Source organism: Miniopterus schreibersii, assembly GCF_964146895.1.
Source record: "Miniopterus schreibersii genome assembly, chromosome: 7".
NCBI classification, from domain to species: domain Eukaryota; kingdom Metazoa; phylum Chordata; class Mammalia; order Chiroptera; family Miniopteridae; genus Miniopterus; species Miniopterus schreibersii.
The window spans coordinates 43,509,977-43,525,010 of record NC_138108.1 but is presented as its reverse complement, the minus strand read 5'-3'; the positions used below and the strand labels follow the sequence as shown (position 1 = coordinate 43,525,010).

Here is a 15,034-nt window from a genome sequence, read left to right as displayed (position 1 = left end):
ATTTAGTTCTCATTTAAGCTCATACCTTGCAAAAATTAAAACAGATATAAATCTTGCTAAAAGGAAGTGAGTATTTCTATTAAAAATCAAGAGTTGGGTAAAATAACTTCATAGACTGAAACCCAAATTTAATGTATGGAAGTTCAGTAGAAGCCCTCCTCACTGATGAGTTTGACAAGTAGGTAGGTAGTTGAGAAAGTTGGTTAAAGTGAGGAATGGTTAAAAAATGATACATGTATTATCTTAAACAGTGCATTTTAACTTAAAACACAAATGAATATTTATTCTCCAGTCTTTTAATTTTGGGCAAAGCATTTTTAAGGCATGGTTTCCTTGACTGGAGTTCTACATCTTATATATATATCACATCTGTAAAGCATCATCTGTGATTTTTAGTTTTAGTTTCTTTAAAGTAGAATAGGAACATTAGATCTTAGTCAAGCAATCTGAGTGAAAAAATCTTTTTAGACTTTTATGATTTTTCCCCCGCCAAGATTTTATTTATTTTATTTTTATTGATTTCAGAGAGAGGAAGGGAGAGGGAGAGAGAGAGAGAGAAACATCAGTGATGAGAGAGTCGCCTCCTCCACGCCCCCAATCGGGGATGAGCCTACAACCTGGGCATGTGCCCTGACCAGGAATCGAACCTCGATCTCCTAGATCCTAGGTCAATGCTCAACCGCTGAGCCGCGCCCGGCCGGGCCCTCCAAGATTTTTTTAGTGTTTTCTCAGGCACTTTTATTGTCTCTCAAAAGCTTGTGATCCAGTTTTTGTAATATTTTTCTTTATGCTTTCATATTTCATCAGTTTATATACTTTTAATTTACATTTTCTATTAAAATAAAAACAGCAATTTACGTGAACAGAAACAAAACTGACTCTGAATAAGCATGTACATACTCGGCTTTTATACCAGGGAATAGGCTACTAGCTTTGAGCATTCTGTGAATTACAGTTATTAGTGTATTTTACAGTGGGAATGGGGGCCTTGTTTATCCAGTGAATCAGTTAAATTGGAATAGGGTAAGAGAGCTAATGCATGTATGTGATAACTTCGAATAGTAAAGATTTTGTGTACGCATACCACCTCTCCAACAAAGTATTTAAATTTTGAGGATTTTGCCCTGGCTGGGTGGCTGAGTTAGTCGTCCTGGTATGCCAAGGTTTCGGGTTTGCTATCCAGTCAGGGCACATACAAGAAGCAACCAATGAATGCATAAATAAGTGTGACAATAAATCCCTCCCTCCCTCCCTCCCTCCCTCCCTCCCTCCCTCCCTCCCTCCCTCCCTCCCTCCCTCCCTCCCTCCCTCCCTCCCTCCCTCCCTCCCTCCCTCCCTCCCATCAATAAAAAAGACTTAAAAACTGAAACTGTAAAACATTTTGGGGGGGATTTTTTTTAAGGCTTAGGAAGTTTATGTGTGTTTTTTGTTCTTTAATTTTAAAATACTGTTTTTGCTAAGAAATTTTGTTTACATATTCTTTGAACAGAAGAAAGCGATTAAATATATATTGCTTAAATCACACAGATTTGGTTGCTAAGATGGAACGAGATTAATCTAGGAATAAAAATACTTTATTAATTGGATCTGAAGTATTGCATTATGTCATTGGCATCAAGAAAATAATAGAGTTTTATAAACATAGCTAGCTCAGTATCATGTAATATGTTGGACATATGGTAAACATTATTATAATAATGTGCTACGTATTATGTTAACATTTCATTTAATTCCCTTAAGATAGTGTTTTTTCCATTTTACAGGTGTGGAAATTAATTCAGAGTCTTAAGTAACATGTTTTAAGCCATGGCTTAAAGCCATGAACTTCGGTGTACCTGATTCTAAAGTATATAATCTGTATCCTTGTAAAGTGCTTTTTTTAAAACTTATTTTTGGGCTGTGTGTGTCTGTTTTAGATGAAGAAAATAGTTTACATGTGGTAGTGAACTGTGGAGAAGCATTACTGAAGAATAACACGTATTGGCCTCTTGTCAGTGATTTTATTAATATCCTTTCTCATCAAAGTGTGGCTAAGAAATTTTTGGAGGACCATGGTTTGTTAGTTACATGGATGAACTTCGTATCTTTCTTTCAAGGTATGAATTTTACTTTTTTGTTAATTTCTTTAGTTTACAAAATGCCTAATGCCGAACTATCAAGTATTGATTAAAAGGTAATAGCACATCATTCAGATTACATGTGAAATGTCTCATTTGAATTAACTGATATTTGTAAGTACTTTAATAAAGTATTCATGAAAATATATCAGTTATGGAAAGTGTCAAAATATTAAAAAGAAAACAGAAGAATAAGAATGTAATGTGTTTTAGTATTTTAAACCATTAATCTGGAAGTTTCTATTCTCCAAGAAGATTCATAATGCTTTCATAATAATTTCAAGTAGCATCAATTAAAATAGTTTTGACCTTTATATTTAATATAGTCAGTTATGTTATATATGAAAGAGACAACTTGAGAAGTGTTTCTAAGAAAACCTAGTTTGTAAAGAATTCCAAAAGGATTAGATTGTTGTATTTTTAATAATTTACTTATTTCTATACATATTGCCATTCGTGTGTATATTAGAATGTGTTTGATACTAGAAAGTCTTCTACTTGATTTTTAATATGAAATCTTGTTTTCATTTAGTAAGGTTTGTATCTTTTAATTTTGTAAGGTATGAACTTAAACAAGCGAGAACTGAATGAGCATGTGGAATTTGAGTCTCAGACCTACTATGCTGCCTTTGCTGCTGAACTTGAGGCCTGTGCACAGCCAATGTGGGGGCTTTTATCACATTGTAAAGTTAGGGTATGTTAATTTTTGTTAATTTCTATATTTACCTTTAAGATAATTAAGAAAAAAGATATGAAAACATTGATTTGTTTGCTTGTGTATAATAATGTTGCAATGTTTAATTTTGAACTCAGCTCTGTGAAGGCTGACTTGAGACAGTAACTATTATTCTTAAGCAGGTTGGATTTCATTTATATTATCAGATCTTTCCAGCCTTCCCTTGTTGTGAATATAAATCTCTACACTCATCTTTATTGTTTCATTTTACCCATTACCAGTTAGTTGCCTGATTCATCTTGTCTTTCAAGGGATGAGGATAGTTCTCAATAAAGTTTATACTTTTAAGATTCCAAGCACAAAATCAGTGTACATGTCATGTAAATTCCAGTTGTTTATAAAACAGTCTACAGGTTACATAGCAGCAACATAAATTGTTATAATTGGATAAGAAAACGCTTATTTGTAATTGCATATATTTATGTCTTTCTATACAAATATATATTTTACATTTGTATTTTGAAATACTGGTTTGGTGGGTCTCCAGAATCCTTAAATAATCCAGAAAAATGGAATCCCCTGATCCTTAAATTAAGGACTTGACTAAGATTTTGCTACATGGATACCATGAAGTCCAGCCTGCTAGCCTGTACCAGTAAGCATGCTGGATAAGATTTTATAGTGGAACTATTTGGAAGCCCTGGATTCTGGTTGGGCTCTACCTCTTTCTACTTAGGTGACTTGGTCAACTCATTTTAAACTATTTGAACTTCTCAGTCTCAGTCTTTTTCCTTATTTAAAAAAAAGCAAAATGAAGGACAGCAAAGCCTGCCCTTCTTCACAGGGTTATTATGAGGTTCTCTTCCATATACTCTTTAAGTGTATGTGTTTCTTTAAACAGATTTATATTTTCTCTCATGACATCATCTATTCTCTAAACGCAGATGACTCATAACTTTGTTACAGTCTAGCCAGGTTCAAATTTCCAACAGCTCTGGTTACTCATGTAGATCTCCTTATAGGTACATATTTTCTCAGGTCTCTAACTTCTAAAATCATATGTTCACACTGTGTCCTTCATGTTCCTAATGGTATCTTAAATGACACAATTATTTAATGTAGAAACCTTCTCCCCTTGCTGTACCAGCTTTGTTTAACCTGTATCAGATGCCATGAATTCTCTCTTCCATTCTAGAAATGTCTCCCTCCCACTTCTTTCCTCTGTCTTAATTTACTTCTGTGTATTTAAACAATCTTAAGTTGTTCAGGCAATTCTTTAACTTGTTTTTCTGCCTCTAGATTCTACTGTAATCTATCCCAGTACTTGTTACTTTTCTAAGTTCTATGTATATTTATTCTTTGCTTAAAAATTACTCAACTTCCCATCTGTCTCCAGGATAATGTTTGCATTTTCTATAGAGGCATTTAAGATTCTCCACAATTTGCCCTCAACTTGTTTCTCTTAATTCACCTTCCTACTGTATCCCCTCTATCAGATTACCGTTCCTTAGCATGCAGTGTTCTTTCTTTTCTTTTAATTTGAACAGTCATGTCTCTTTACTAATTCTCAAAATATATGATTCCTTTTTATATACATACACAAACACTTTTAAACATAAATACCAAGTTCAAGAGGATCAGATGGTTAGATAAACTTAGGAATCCAACAGAATAAAAGAAAAGGCCCGTCACCAAATTTTATAAATGATCATCTGAACTCCTTCTCTGGACATTCAGCTTGATGTTCTCCTAAATGTCCCACGTCACATGGTCCACAAGGTCCTCCTTTAGGATTCTGAAGTAATCAATAGCCACACTTGTCATTAAGATGGCTTCTGCCATCCCCACTGCTGACACATAGTAGTCTGGGTCATCTTCTGGATATTTGGAGGAAAGTGTTGGTGGAAGTTTACCTGGACCAGGAGCTTTCTTTGTCTTTAATTCATCTCTTTTTTTTATATTCATTCTTTGATACTCAGGGTTTCTCATGTGATGCAGGGTTCACTAATCTCTTGATAATCTTTATTCTGTTCCGCTTGGCTGAGTTGGGGCATGTTTCCATGCTGTTTTATTTCTTGAGAACATGTGAGATCTGTGGGAGGACTGTTTCCTGTACTGCTTCTTCTGACCCTCTCTGCTGCTGTAGCCACTGCTTCCGGCCCCAGTGTTGTTTTCCCTGCTCCTCCCCCTCCTGGTCTACATCAGGCTCACCCTTCGCTCTCATTGGAGCTGGAGGGAGCTCAGGATGCGTGGGGGTGACTTCCCTACTGTTCCAGTTTTGAATTTGAATTTGCTCCCTCCTTTCATGGCACAAAAGAGGGCAATGTAAGCTTTTTATTTCAACATCTATAGTCTGAGTCTTTTTTAGTTCTGGAGTCTCAGCTGGCTTTACCATTTTTGTCAACCCTTTAAGTCTCTCTTATTCTTTTCCTCAGTTCAAAAGTTGTCAGGTAAAGTTTCTTCCGGGACACGCCGTCCAATGCACTCCCCAATTTCATTTCCAACAAGAACACATCTAAAGAGTCCTGAGATGATAACTCTAATGGAGCTTTGCTTGAGGCTTTCAGTGTCAGAAATTTCAGAGTTCCCTTTCAGCATCATTTAACTTTGCAACCAATGATGCAGAGGCCTCTGGCTTCTCATCAGTCTTCCTAGCCTTCTTCATTCGGTCCAGATGCTTCTTCTCAAGCAGGCCATTCCAATCAAGAAATGTGTCATCATCACTATCATAAAAGTGTCATCATCACTATCATCTTCCCAGCTCTTTGCTTTCCTTTTCTGAGGTGCTGCCTCCTGCAGCAGCAATCCCAAAGGACTGAGGATTTGACAAGCTTCCGGTGAACACTGGATCATTGCTTCTTTTTCCTTCCCTGAGTGAATGGCCTCAGCTACCAGTTGTTTCCCAGTTGAATCATCCACAGGTAATCTAACCCTGCAGAGCCAAGTGCTGTGTCCCTGTTCATCAAATTCATATCTCATTCTTCTTCTTCTTCTTGGTCAAAAAAACCTTGGGGAGTTTTTTTTAAAATCTTTTATGTAAAAGGCCTCCCTTTGCTGCTGAAATTCTCTAACAGTGGGGTTCTCTTCAGCCTCATCCTCTATAGCAGCTTCTCCCATTCCCCAGGTGCAGCCCATTTCATCATCTTGACTACTAGTATTTCTCTTCCTCTCAGTGGTATCCATTTCCTTATCTTTGTCTGCGTCTTCTAGCATTTTCTCCAGCTTCGTCTGTTGCTTCTTGCGCAATTCCTTCAATTGCGTTACTGTCAACTCGGATTTTGCCTCTAGGTCTTCCTCTGGTCCCTGAAGAAGAAAGAGCCGGGTGCTGCTGCAGAAGTGAAGAACATGCCTGACGTGGAGCCCAGGTGTGGGGTGGGATGTGGGTTTTGTTGATTAAGGTGCCATGGGTGCTTCCTAGATCGTAGAGGTAGAAGCCAGGCCTGTGGCCATCACATTGTCCGTTGGAGCCTGATGCCCTGTGCTGTAGCACGGCTTGGTACCCAGAGACTTCCAGGGTGCTCCAGGCACATGTCACAGCTAGAAAGCCTTCAAAAAATGCAGCAACTGGTTCCTTTCAAGCAATGGGTGCCAAGGATCGTGTTGCCCTTCAGGGTTTATAGACTATAGAGGGCCGTGGGACCATGGCAGCTCTCAGTAAGGGGGAGCCCAAGCTGGGCCCTGGGGAACAGGAGCCACTGTGGGTGGCTGCCTGCATTGCTCTTTCTTGACTTCTGTGCTTTTGTTCAAGCTAGTCCCTTTTTTTCTGCATATGCTCTTTCATCCTCTCTGCTTAGTCCCGTGCTTCTTTTACATGAAAATCATCTGGGAAGCTTTAAAATTACATGTGCCTAAGCCCCACTGTCAGAGATTTTGATTTAATTGATATGCAGTAGGATCTCAGCAGTGATTCTAACCAGTGTGAAGAACCACTAGTATTAGCTCTTCAAAAATTCTACTCAAGACTCAACTGATATGTAATCTGCTTATTTAATTAAGTTCTTCCAGTCAGATTTATGATTCCAATCTCAGTGTTTTTATATTACCTGGTTTGATCTCCACTGTAGCATTTATCAAAAACTGTCATATATATATGAGGTTTGTTTGTTCATTTATTCAAAAAATGTTTATTGAGTGCTATTCTGTGCTAGATACCATCTAGATTCTTGGGTTTTTTGGTGTCGAACAAAATAGATGTGGTTCTTGCTCTCATGGAGCAGTCTAATAGGGGGATAGACATTAAGTGAGTAAACACATAGATTTATTTTGCAAACTTTTGTAAGTGCTCTATAGGATAATGACAGATTACTGCGATAATAATGAATGTGGAGACCTTTCTGAAGAAAAAATGTGAAGGAGCTAGCTATGTGAACAATAAAACAGGTTACTGGGGGTAGTAGGAATATAGGCTGGAATAGCCTACCTCCAGTGATTGGTCCTTTTAAGGAATTTGTGGCTGGTGCCACAGAGTGGAACATGGAGTTGGAGAGAGAGGCAGGGATCAGATTATTAAAGCAGGTCCTTATAGATCATGTTAACCAACCTTGGATTTAATTTGGAGAAGCCAGTGAAGATTTTTAAACAGAGGTTTGATATGATCAGATTTACATTTAAAAGATCATTGTAGTTGTTGGGAAGACTGATTGAAGGGAGTGTGGGAAGCATCAAGGCTAGAAGTAAATAGACCAATGAAGATGCTGTGATAATAGTCTAGATAGGAAATTCAGATTTGAAATTCAAAGTGTATTCAGGATGCCTTTTAGATATTGAAGATGTATTGGAGGTATAATCAATAGGCTTAGTGATGGATTGTATGTTGTTGATGAGAGAGAAACTTGGGGTAACTAGGTATAGAGATAGAAAAAGAGTGATAGAAAAAAGCAGGTTTAGAGAGATAAGAGTTAGTTTTAGATATGTGAAGTTTGAGATGCCTATGAAACATCCAAGTGGAAATAGTGAATAGGTGGTTGCAGTATATGAGATGGAATGAGTTGAAATATATGGCTGTATGAGTTTTGTGCTCAAAATAGAAGTCTGGACTAAGGTTATAAATTTTAGATCCTTAGGAATATAGATGATATTTATCATTGGCGATGGGATGAGATAAAGTAGGAAAAGGAGAACAATGGACCCTGAAGAAAGAACTAATGGATATGGAGGGAAAGGAGGAAAACCAGAAGAATTCAGTATCATGTCAGCCAACAGAAGACAGTGATTTAAAGAGGGAGGGTTGACATGATGTTGATATGAAAATACATTATTTTAGGAGGTGACAACTGTTTTGAGGATGAATTAGATTATGAAACTGAGGTTATGTAATAATGAGAAATCATTGTTTCCAGGCAGTAATTTTTAGTTTTGAGGGCCAGGATTGCAATGTGCTATGGTTCTCTTAACCTACGAAGTGAGAGAACAGAGAGAAAACAAGCTCATATTGTCCTGGTAGTATCTGAGAGAGTACTTTCTCAGTTAAAGGAGTATGTAGTTCTTAGATAAGATAGTCTCTTGAGCACTTACAGTATGCCAGACATTGTTCTTTACATTATATTCTTTATATTGTATTCTTATTTAATCCTGATAGCATCTCTTATGAAGTGAATAGTATCATCCCTTTCTTTCATAGGTTAAATAACTTGTCCAAGTTCACACAGCTGCAAGTAAAAGCTGAGTTTGAAAACAAATCCATTTGATTTCATAACCACTTTGTTATAATGGTCTCTTAAGCAAGAAATCCTTTAGCAGCAGTGTTGTCAGGTTTTAGAAGTGTAAACTAGAAGAAAGACTATTATTTAAAGTAAAAAACCCCACCTATTTCTTTGTGTTTATATTCTCTAATTATAAAATTGAAAACTTAAAATGTTAGCAATCAAAAAGGGAACTTCACCTGATAGCTTACTTTGTATGATTGCCCTGAATGCTGTTTGGTTCTTGAAAATGGTAAGAGCTACTAGTTAAACAAGTAGTACTAGATTGATTAATAACATAGAATGGATAAAGGATGGCTCATTTCTAGATTATTAATTTTTGCTTTTTGAACAGAACAAACAAGCTATAAAATCTCCATCTAGTGGCAACTTTGGGTTACTGCAGACAACAGAACATTTTTATTGCCTTCCCCTCCCCACCTCCCAATTCCAGCCTCTTCTCATCTCCTGGAAACCACTCATCTCCCTTCTGTCTGTATGAATTTACCTAATCTGGACATTTAAGTAATGATTTATATAAGTGGAATCATACAATATTTAGCCTTTTGTGTCTAGCTTCTTTCACTTAGCATAGTGTTTTCATGGTTCATTTGAGTTGCAGCATGTATCAGTCAGCACTTCATTTCTTCTTATGCTGAATAGAATTCCATCATAGAGATATACCAGTTTTACTTGTCCATTCATGGGTTGATTCCTTTTTTTTTTGCTACTATGAATATTGCTTATGTAAACATTTGTGTGCAAGTTTTTGTGTGAATATATATTCTTTTAATTAGCTTTGAAGTAGCTATACCATTTTACACTCCCACCAGCAATGTATGAGAGTTTCAGTTTCTCTAAATCCTTGCCAACACTTTTTATTTTACATTTAAAAAATTATAGCTATTCTAGTATATGTGGATGGTATCTTGTTCTGGCTTTGATTTGCATTTTTCTGATGACTGATAGTGTAGAGCATCTTTTCATGTAAATGTCTGTTTAAATTCTTTGCTCATTTTGTTTTCACAAAGGCTATCATGACTTATTTTCCCATTTAACTTAATACTTGCCTATTTCACTGTATCCACTTATCTATAAAACATTAGTGGTACATGCTTATCCTTTTTTCTTCTAAATTATATTGTAAAAAAAGATATTTACAGGCTACTGATAGTACTCATGTTCTTCGCTTTTTAAATGAAATTAAATTAATTTATTTTTATTGTAGTAAAATATATATAACATAAATTTACCTCCTTAAACCATTTTGGGTGTCAAATTCAGTGACATTAAGTACATTCACAGTGTTGTACAGCATGATCACTATCCATTTCCAGAACATTTTATTATCCCAAAAGAAACTCTATACCTATTAAACAATAAGATTAGGGAACATATAATATTTTTGGGATGCCTTGAAATGGAACCTGGTTTATATCATACATATCTATTTCAGATTTGATTTATATTAAGGAATATATTATATAACAGGTAGCAGATTGTGTTCTTTAATTTTTATAATTGTCACTGATTGTTACTATTAGTTTGTGAAGGGATGATTTCTTGAAATGACAAATGTGCTTGTTTTGAAAAAAATATTTTGCCATATATACAATGCATATAACTTATTTTATGTATTGCATATAATTTGAAGTTGAAAATGTACATATATATGCTGAAAATTTGTATAACTTATTATTTTAGGAAACCCAAGAATATACTCGAAATGTTGTTAGATATTGCCTTGAAGCTCTTCAGGACTGGTTTGATGCTATTAACTTCGTAGATGAGGTATGTATATTTTCCATATATGTAAAAGCATTTAAGAAAAGAACTGTTGCCCGGCTGGGCGTGGCTCAGTGGTTGAGCATCAACCTAGGATCCAGGAGATCAGGGTTCGATTCCCGGTCAGGGCACATGCCCGGGTTGCGGGCTCGATCAATGACTCTCTCATCATTGATGTTTCTCTCTCTCTCTCCCTCTCCTTTCCTCTCTCTGAAATCAATAAAGATATGTTTTAAAAAGAAAAAAAAAGAAAAAGAATTGTTAGATTTCATTTAACATTGAAAATAATGAATACCTTTTCATAGGACAAGGGAAAAAAATCAGAGTAAGTAGTACCAGTACATTTTAAAAAAGGAGAAGTGGGAGACCAGTTCTTTGACATTTAGGAGGTTCCTCAGTGCATTAATCATGTTTGCTTATTTCCTAGAGAAGGGCATCATTTTTTTTCTTTTCTGTGCTTAAGTGTGTATGTCTCAGTGTTTGTCAGGAGTAAATTAGTTTTATTTGAAGAGGTAAAAGTGACAGTGCAGATGTGAATAGGATGGGGGAGATTGATGAAAAGGGTATCATAACTTAATTGCTCATCCTTGTAAGGGCTTGAACAAAGGTGATTGTTATTATTAATGAATTGAGATGAGTTAGCATAGAACATGCTCAGTAAGAATTAAATGGGGCTTGCTTCTAATTAGTCAGCCAAGTTTACTATCAGAAGCCCCTTTTATTCCTCTTATAAAGTGGCGTCACAATATGCCTTATGTAGGAGGAAGGCCAGGCTTCCGACTACTTCAACTCTCCTGGACAGGTGGAACCTCTGCTGTCTTTTTAAAATTTTTTTTTATTTTTGGCAAAACTGAAACTATACCCATTAAATTCCCTTCCCCACACCTTAACCCTGCTCCACCATTATACTTTCTGTCTTATGATTTTGACTAAGTAACTCATATAAGTGGAATCACATAGTATTTGTCTTTTTATCACTGGCTTATTTTACTTAGCATAATGTTCTCAAGGTTCATCCATATTGTAGCATGTGTCAGAAATTTCTTCCTTTTTATGGAAGGCAAACTTTTATTTATTAGAATAATTGACAATAGACTTTTATTCACATATTGATGAGGATGTTATTCTCATATGGGTTTTGGAAAAAACTCAGGGATGGTGACATATTGTAGCTCTTTATAACTCTTTACTGATACTACATTAGCATAATTATCTGCCTTTTCTAGATAAGATTTTTAACACAAAAAAACTTTAAAATTTATAAAAGCATTAAAAACAAATAATACCTTTTTAATTTTTCTTGTTTAAAAAAGACAACTGTTGTGTACTTTTGCCCTATAGTGATGACGTCACCCATGGGATTCACAGATTTAAAATACAAATTTTATAATATTCACAAGGATGCCAGTGGTCCTTAAGATATGCTCTACTAAGCTTAATTATGGAGGCTGCATGTTCAGCACTGATGTGGGGACATCTCACCTAGCTTGTGAAGGAACCTAGGGAAGCACTTTACCTGTACTCAATTTAGGACTATAGTCAGAGCCTCTTACCACTTTGAGTATAACCGTGGGGTCCAGACTAGCTCCTTCTACTTATTAGGAAGTTACTTAAGTTTTCTAAGCTTAAATTTCCCTTTTTCTGAAATGAGACTATTAATAGTTCCTATTCTATAGGGTTTTTGTGAGGATTAAATGGGGTAATGTGAATAAAGTGGGGGACTGGCACACATGGTAAGTGCTCAATGGCTGTTAACTACAATTGTTGTTCGTATCACTATCATGTGTGTGGTATGCATGCATATGAGGATTCTCAAATGGCCTCCTGTAAAGAGACATCTCTCCCATCTCTGGTCTGTGCTAGATGCTTCAGAGGATTCAGAGTTGAGTAGGATACAACTTCTGCCTTCAGGAACTTACCTTTAGATGTTTAAAATGGGATAGTTTTATCTACAGTGGTTTTTTAAGCTGTATCTTCTAAAATTTTAAGTTTTGATTAAAAAGTATAGGAATAAATCAAGGTGAAAGTGTGGTTTCAGCATTTTAAAGGCTTCTTTCAGCTTATGTAAAACATTCTTTGACTTGTGGATTTTGTTTGTTTGTTCCAGCCAGCACCTAACCAAGTAACTTTTCATCTGCCACTGCATCGTTACTATGCTATGTTTTTGAGTAAGGTAAGACTGTCATTAAACAATTCTTTTTTTTAATACTAGAAAATAAGTATTAAATTAGTAACTTTTTATCATAATTTTTAGGCTGTGAAATGTCAAGAACTAGATTTGGATTCTATTTTACCAGATCAGGAAATGTTAATGAAACTAATGATTCACCCGCTCCAAATTCAAGTACGTATTCAGACTTCTAAAACGTTTTGAATTGAATTCTTTAGTTAAATGATTCTTTATTTTATTTTTATTCCATTACCACTGTTTTAATAGCCAAAATGTTTGGAAAAAATTTTAAACTTAGTTTTGATATCTTTGCCATATTATATTAGGTATTTTTGCTTTTATGAGATTTACATTTAGTAACGGTTTTCCCAGGAATTCTTTTCACTATATTTACTTGTAGGGGAACTTTATAGCACTATTTTGGAATCAGTAGGCCTAATGGATTACAGCCTTGGTGCCACCACTGTTTTATTATCCATATTGTTTGGGGTAATTCACCTACTTGATTCTTAGTTTCCCATTTGTAAAGGGAGAGGAGATAAAACAGAGAATCAACCTGGATAAGCTCTGTGGTTTCTTTCAGTTCTAACACCATAATTTTGTGGGCCAGCCTTTTATTTATGTACTTCATTTTGGTTTTCTGGAAATTTTAGATTTGTTAATCATTACTGAACTTTAACTCTGGGGTTTAGGGACAAACAAGAGATGAAGTTATGACTATGCTAAGTTTTAATTGATACAGAACATAAGCATATTAAGAATTAAATATTAATATAGTAAGAAAATTTATTCTAATCTGACCCTCTCTTATCTGCCAGTTATTTGGAAAGTGACTAGTTTGGATTGATTGTTGAGTTAGGGCGAATTAAAGATATAGGTTATACTTATTGACTTCGAACACTTACCTTTGTTTTATGCTTATTCCTGTGTTCTTTAAGCATTATAAATCCCTTTTTTTTTTTTAGGGGAAAAGAGTTAAATATAAGTGTCACTGATTCCTTACGAAAGATTTCAGTGAAAATTACTGTAAATATATCCAGAAGTCATCATGGAAAACTAACTCACATAAAAAATTCCAATAAAGGGACTTACTATGTGAAGCATTTAAAAATTTTGAAGTTTATATTTGAATTAAATATCTTAAACTAACATTAGACAGAATGTCAGGCTCCTACTGTGTGATTAAGTTATAAAATATTTTGAAATGATTGTTCAATATAATACAGTTTTATAAAGATTGAATTTAGATGACTTTTTTGTCTAGTTTACATAATTTTTATTTTACTAGGCAAGTCTTGCTGAAATCCACAGCAATATGTGGGTAAGAAATGGTCTGCAAATCAAAGGACAAGCCATGACCTACGTTCAGTCTCATTTCTGTAATTCCATGATTGATCCTGACATTTACCTATTACAGGTAAGCCAACTTGATATAATACAGATGTACTTTAGAAGTCTCTCATTTGTACCCTCAGGATTCTAATTTATAGAGGGGACTAAATGACAACCTGGAGTGGTCATTGCTATTGAAAGAAGAATTTGTTATTACATATCACAAGAAAAGGGGGCATGCCACATCATGCAGGACCACAGAGGAAGCATTAGATTTGTTCAGGAGGTAGGAACAGGGAGGAGGGGAAATACTAGAGCAGAACTTTTTCTTTGGTGTTTCCACAGGAAAGGCAAGTCAGGGCAGGGGAAACACTTTAGGATTGGCTAGTTTGAATATTTTTGGTGGGTTTTGGAGCATAGGGGCTGTCCTGGTCCTGGGTTGATTTAGGGTAGGGGAAATATTGGCTTGGTGTGTGAGAGTTAGGTAAAGGGGATGATTGATTGACTTGCATATGAGAGGCTAGCTCCCAAGTAAGTTGTTTACTATCTTTAGGAATTAGGTCACCCTAGGAAGGGGAGTCTCTCCCTGGATCTGTAAGGCCTCCCCAAGATTTCAAAACATCATAAGATACAAAACATTTAAAAAAAACACACATGATTGACATAAGAAGTAAAACTGAATATTGAGAAATAAAGTTGGTGTCTTTTTTTGTCTTTTAAAGGTTTGTGCTTCTAGACTTGACCCAGATTATTTTATTTCATCTGTCTTTGAAAGGTAAGCATAATTTTATTAAGACAGGTATTAGGAAGTATTTGAAATTTAAGTTAATTTTGTTTTAACATTCAAAAATTTTGTCTCAAATATTTCATATAGATTTAAGGTAGTGGATTTGTTGACAATGGCGTCGCAACATCAAAACACAGTACTTGATGCAGAGCATGAGAGGTCGATGTTAGAAGGCGCTCTTACATTTCTTGTGATTCTTTTGAGTCTTCGTTTACATTTAGGTAAAAAGCAGTAATACTAATACTTGGGTATTAACTATTCTTTTCCCTTTCCTCTCCCTTCCAGTGTTAATAACTGGCTTATGGATAAAAGGAAGAAAGGTGGACATATTTGAACAGTGTTTCAAACTTGATATGTTAAAACCCTAATTTAAGGGAACTACAAACAGCAGGGTAGTTAAAAATAGTTAAAATGCAGTTATATTTGGGGCATTGCATTCTCTGTTCTTTAATTTTTGAAGCAGATGATTTTTGGTAAAGCAGCTGA

General features: G+C 35.4%; 1 protein-coding gene and 1 pseudogene across 2 annotated transcripts in view; one reads left to right on the top strand and one right to left on the bottom strand.

The window, feature by feature from the left end:
• The window catches only part of UBR3 (ubiquitin protein ligase E3 component n-recognin 3), a 142,744-nt gene that overhangs the window by 56,396 nt on the left and 71,314 nt on the right, over positions 1-15,034 (top strand). The window contains exons 9-16 of the mRNA XM_081143397.1: positions 1,917-2,096; positions 2,678-2,811; positions 10,179-10,265; positions 12,367-12,432; positions 12,514-12,603; positions 13,718-13,846; positions 14,484-14,536; positions 14,636-14,769. Coding sequence (XP_080999523.1) covers positions 1,917-2,096; positions 2,678-2,811; positions 10,179-10,265; positions 12,367-12,432; positions 12,514-12,603; positions 13,718-13,846; positions 14,484-14,536; positions 14,636-14,769 — 873 coding nt within the window. The remainder of the gene's footprint in view (positions 1-1,916; positions 2,097-2,677; positions 2,812-10,178; positions 10,266-12,366; positions 12,433-12,513; positions 12,604-13,717; positions 13,847-14,483; positions 14,537-14,635; positions 14,770-15,034) is intronic.
• Positions 4,598-9,792, bottom strand: LOC308559747 (kanadaptin pseudogene; annotated as a pseudogene). Its single transcript has 2 exons — positions 9,728-9,792; positions 4,598-6,471 (listed from the first exon to the last, which is right to left on the bottom strand). The product of its transcript is annotated as a kanadaptin pseudogene (transcript).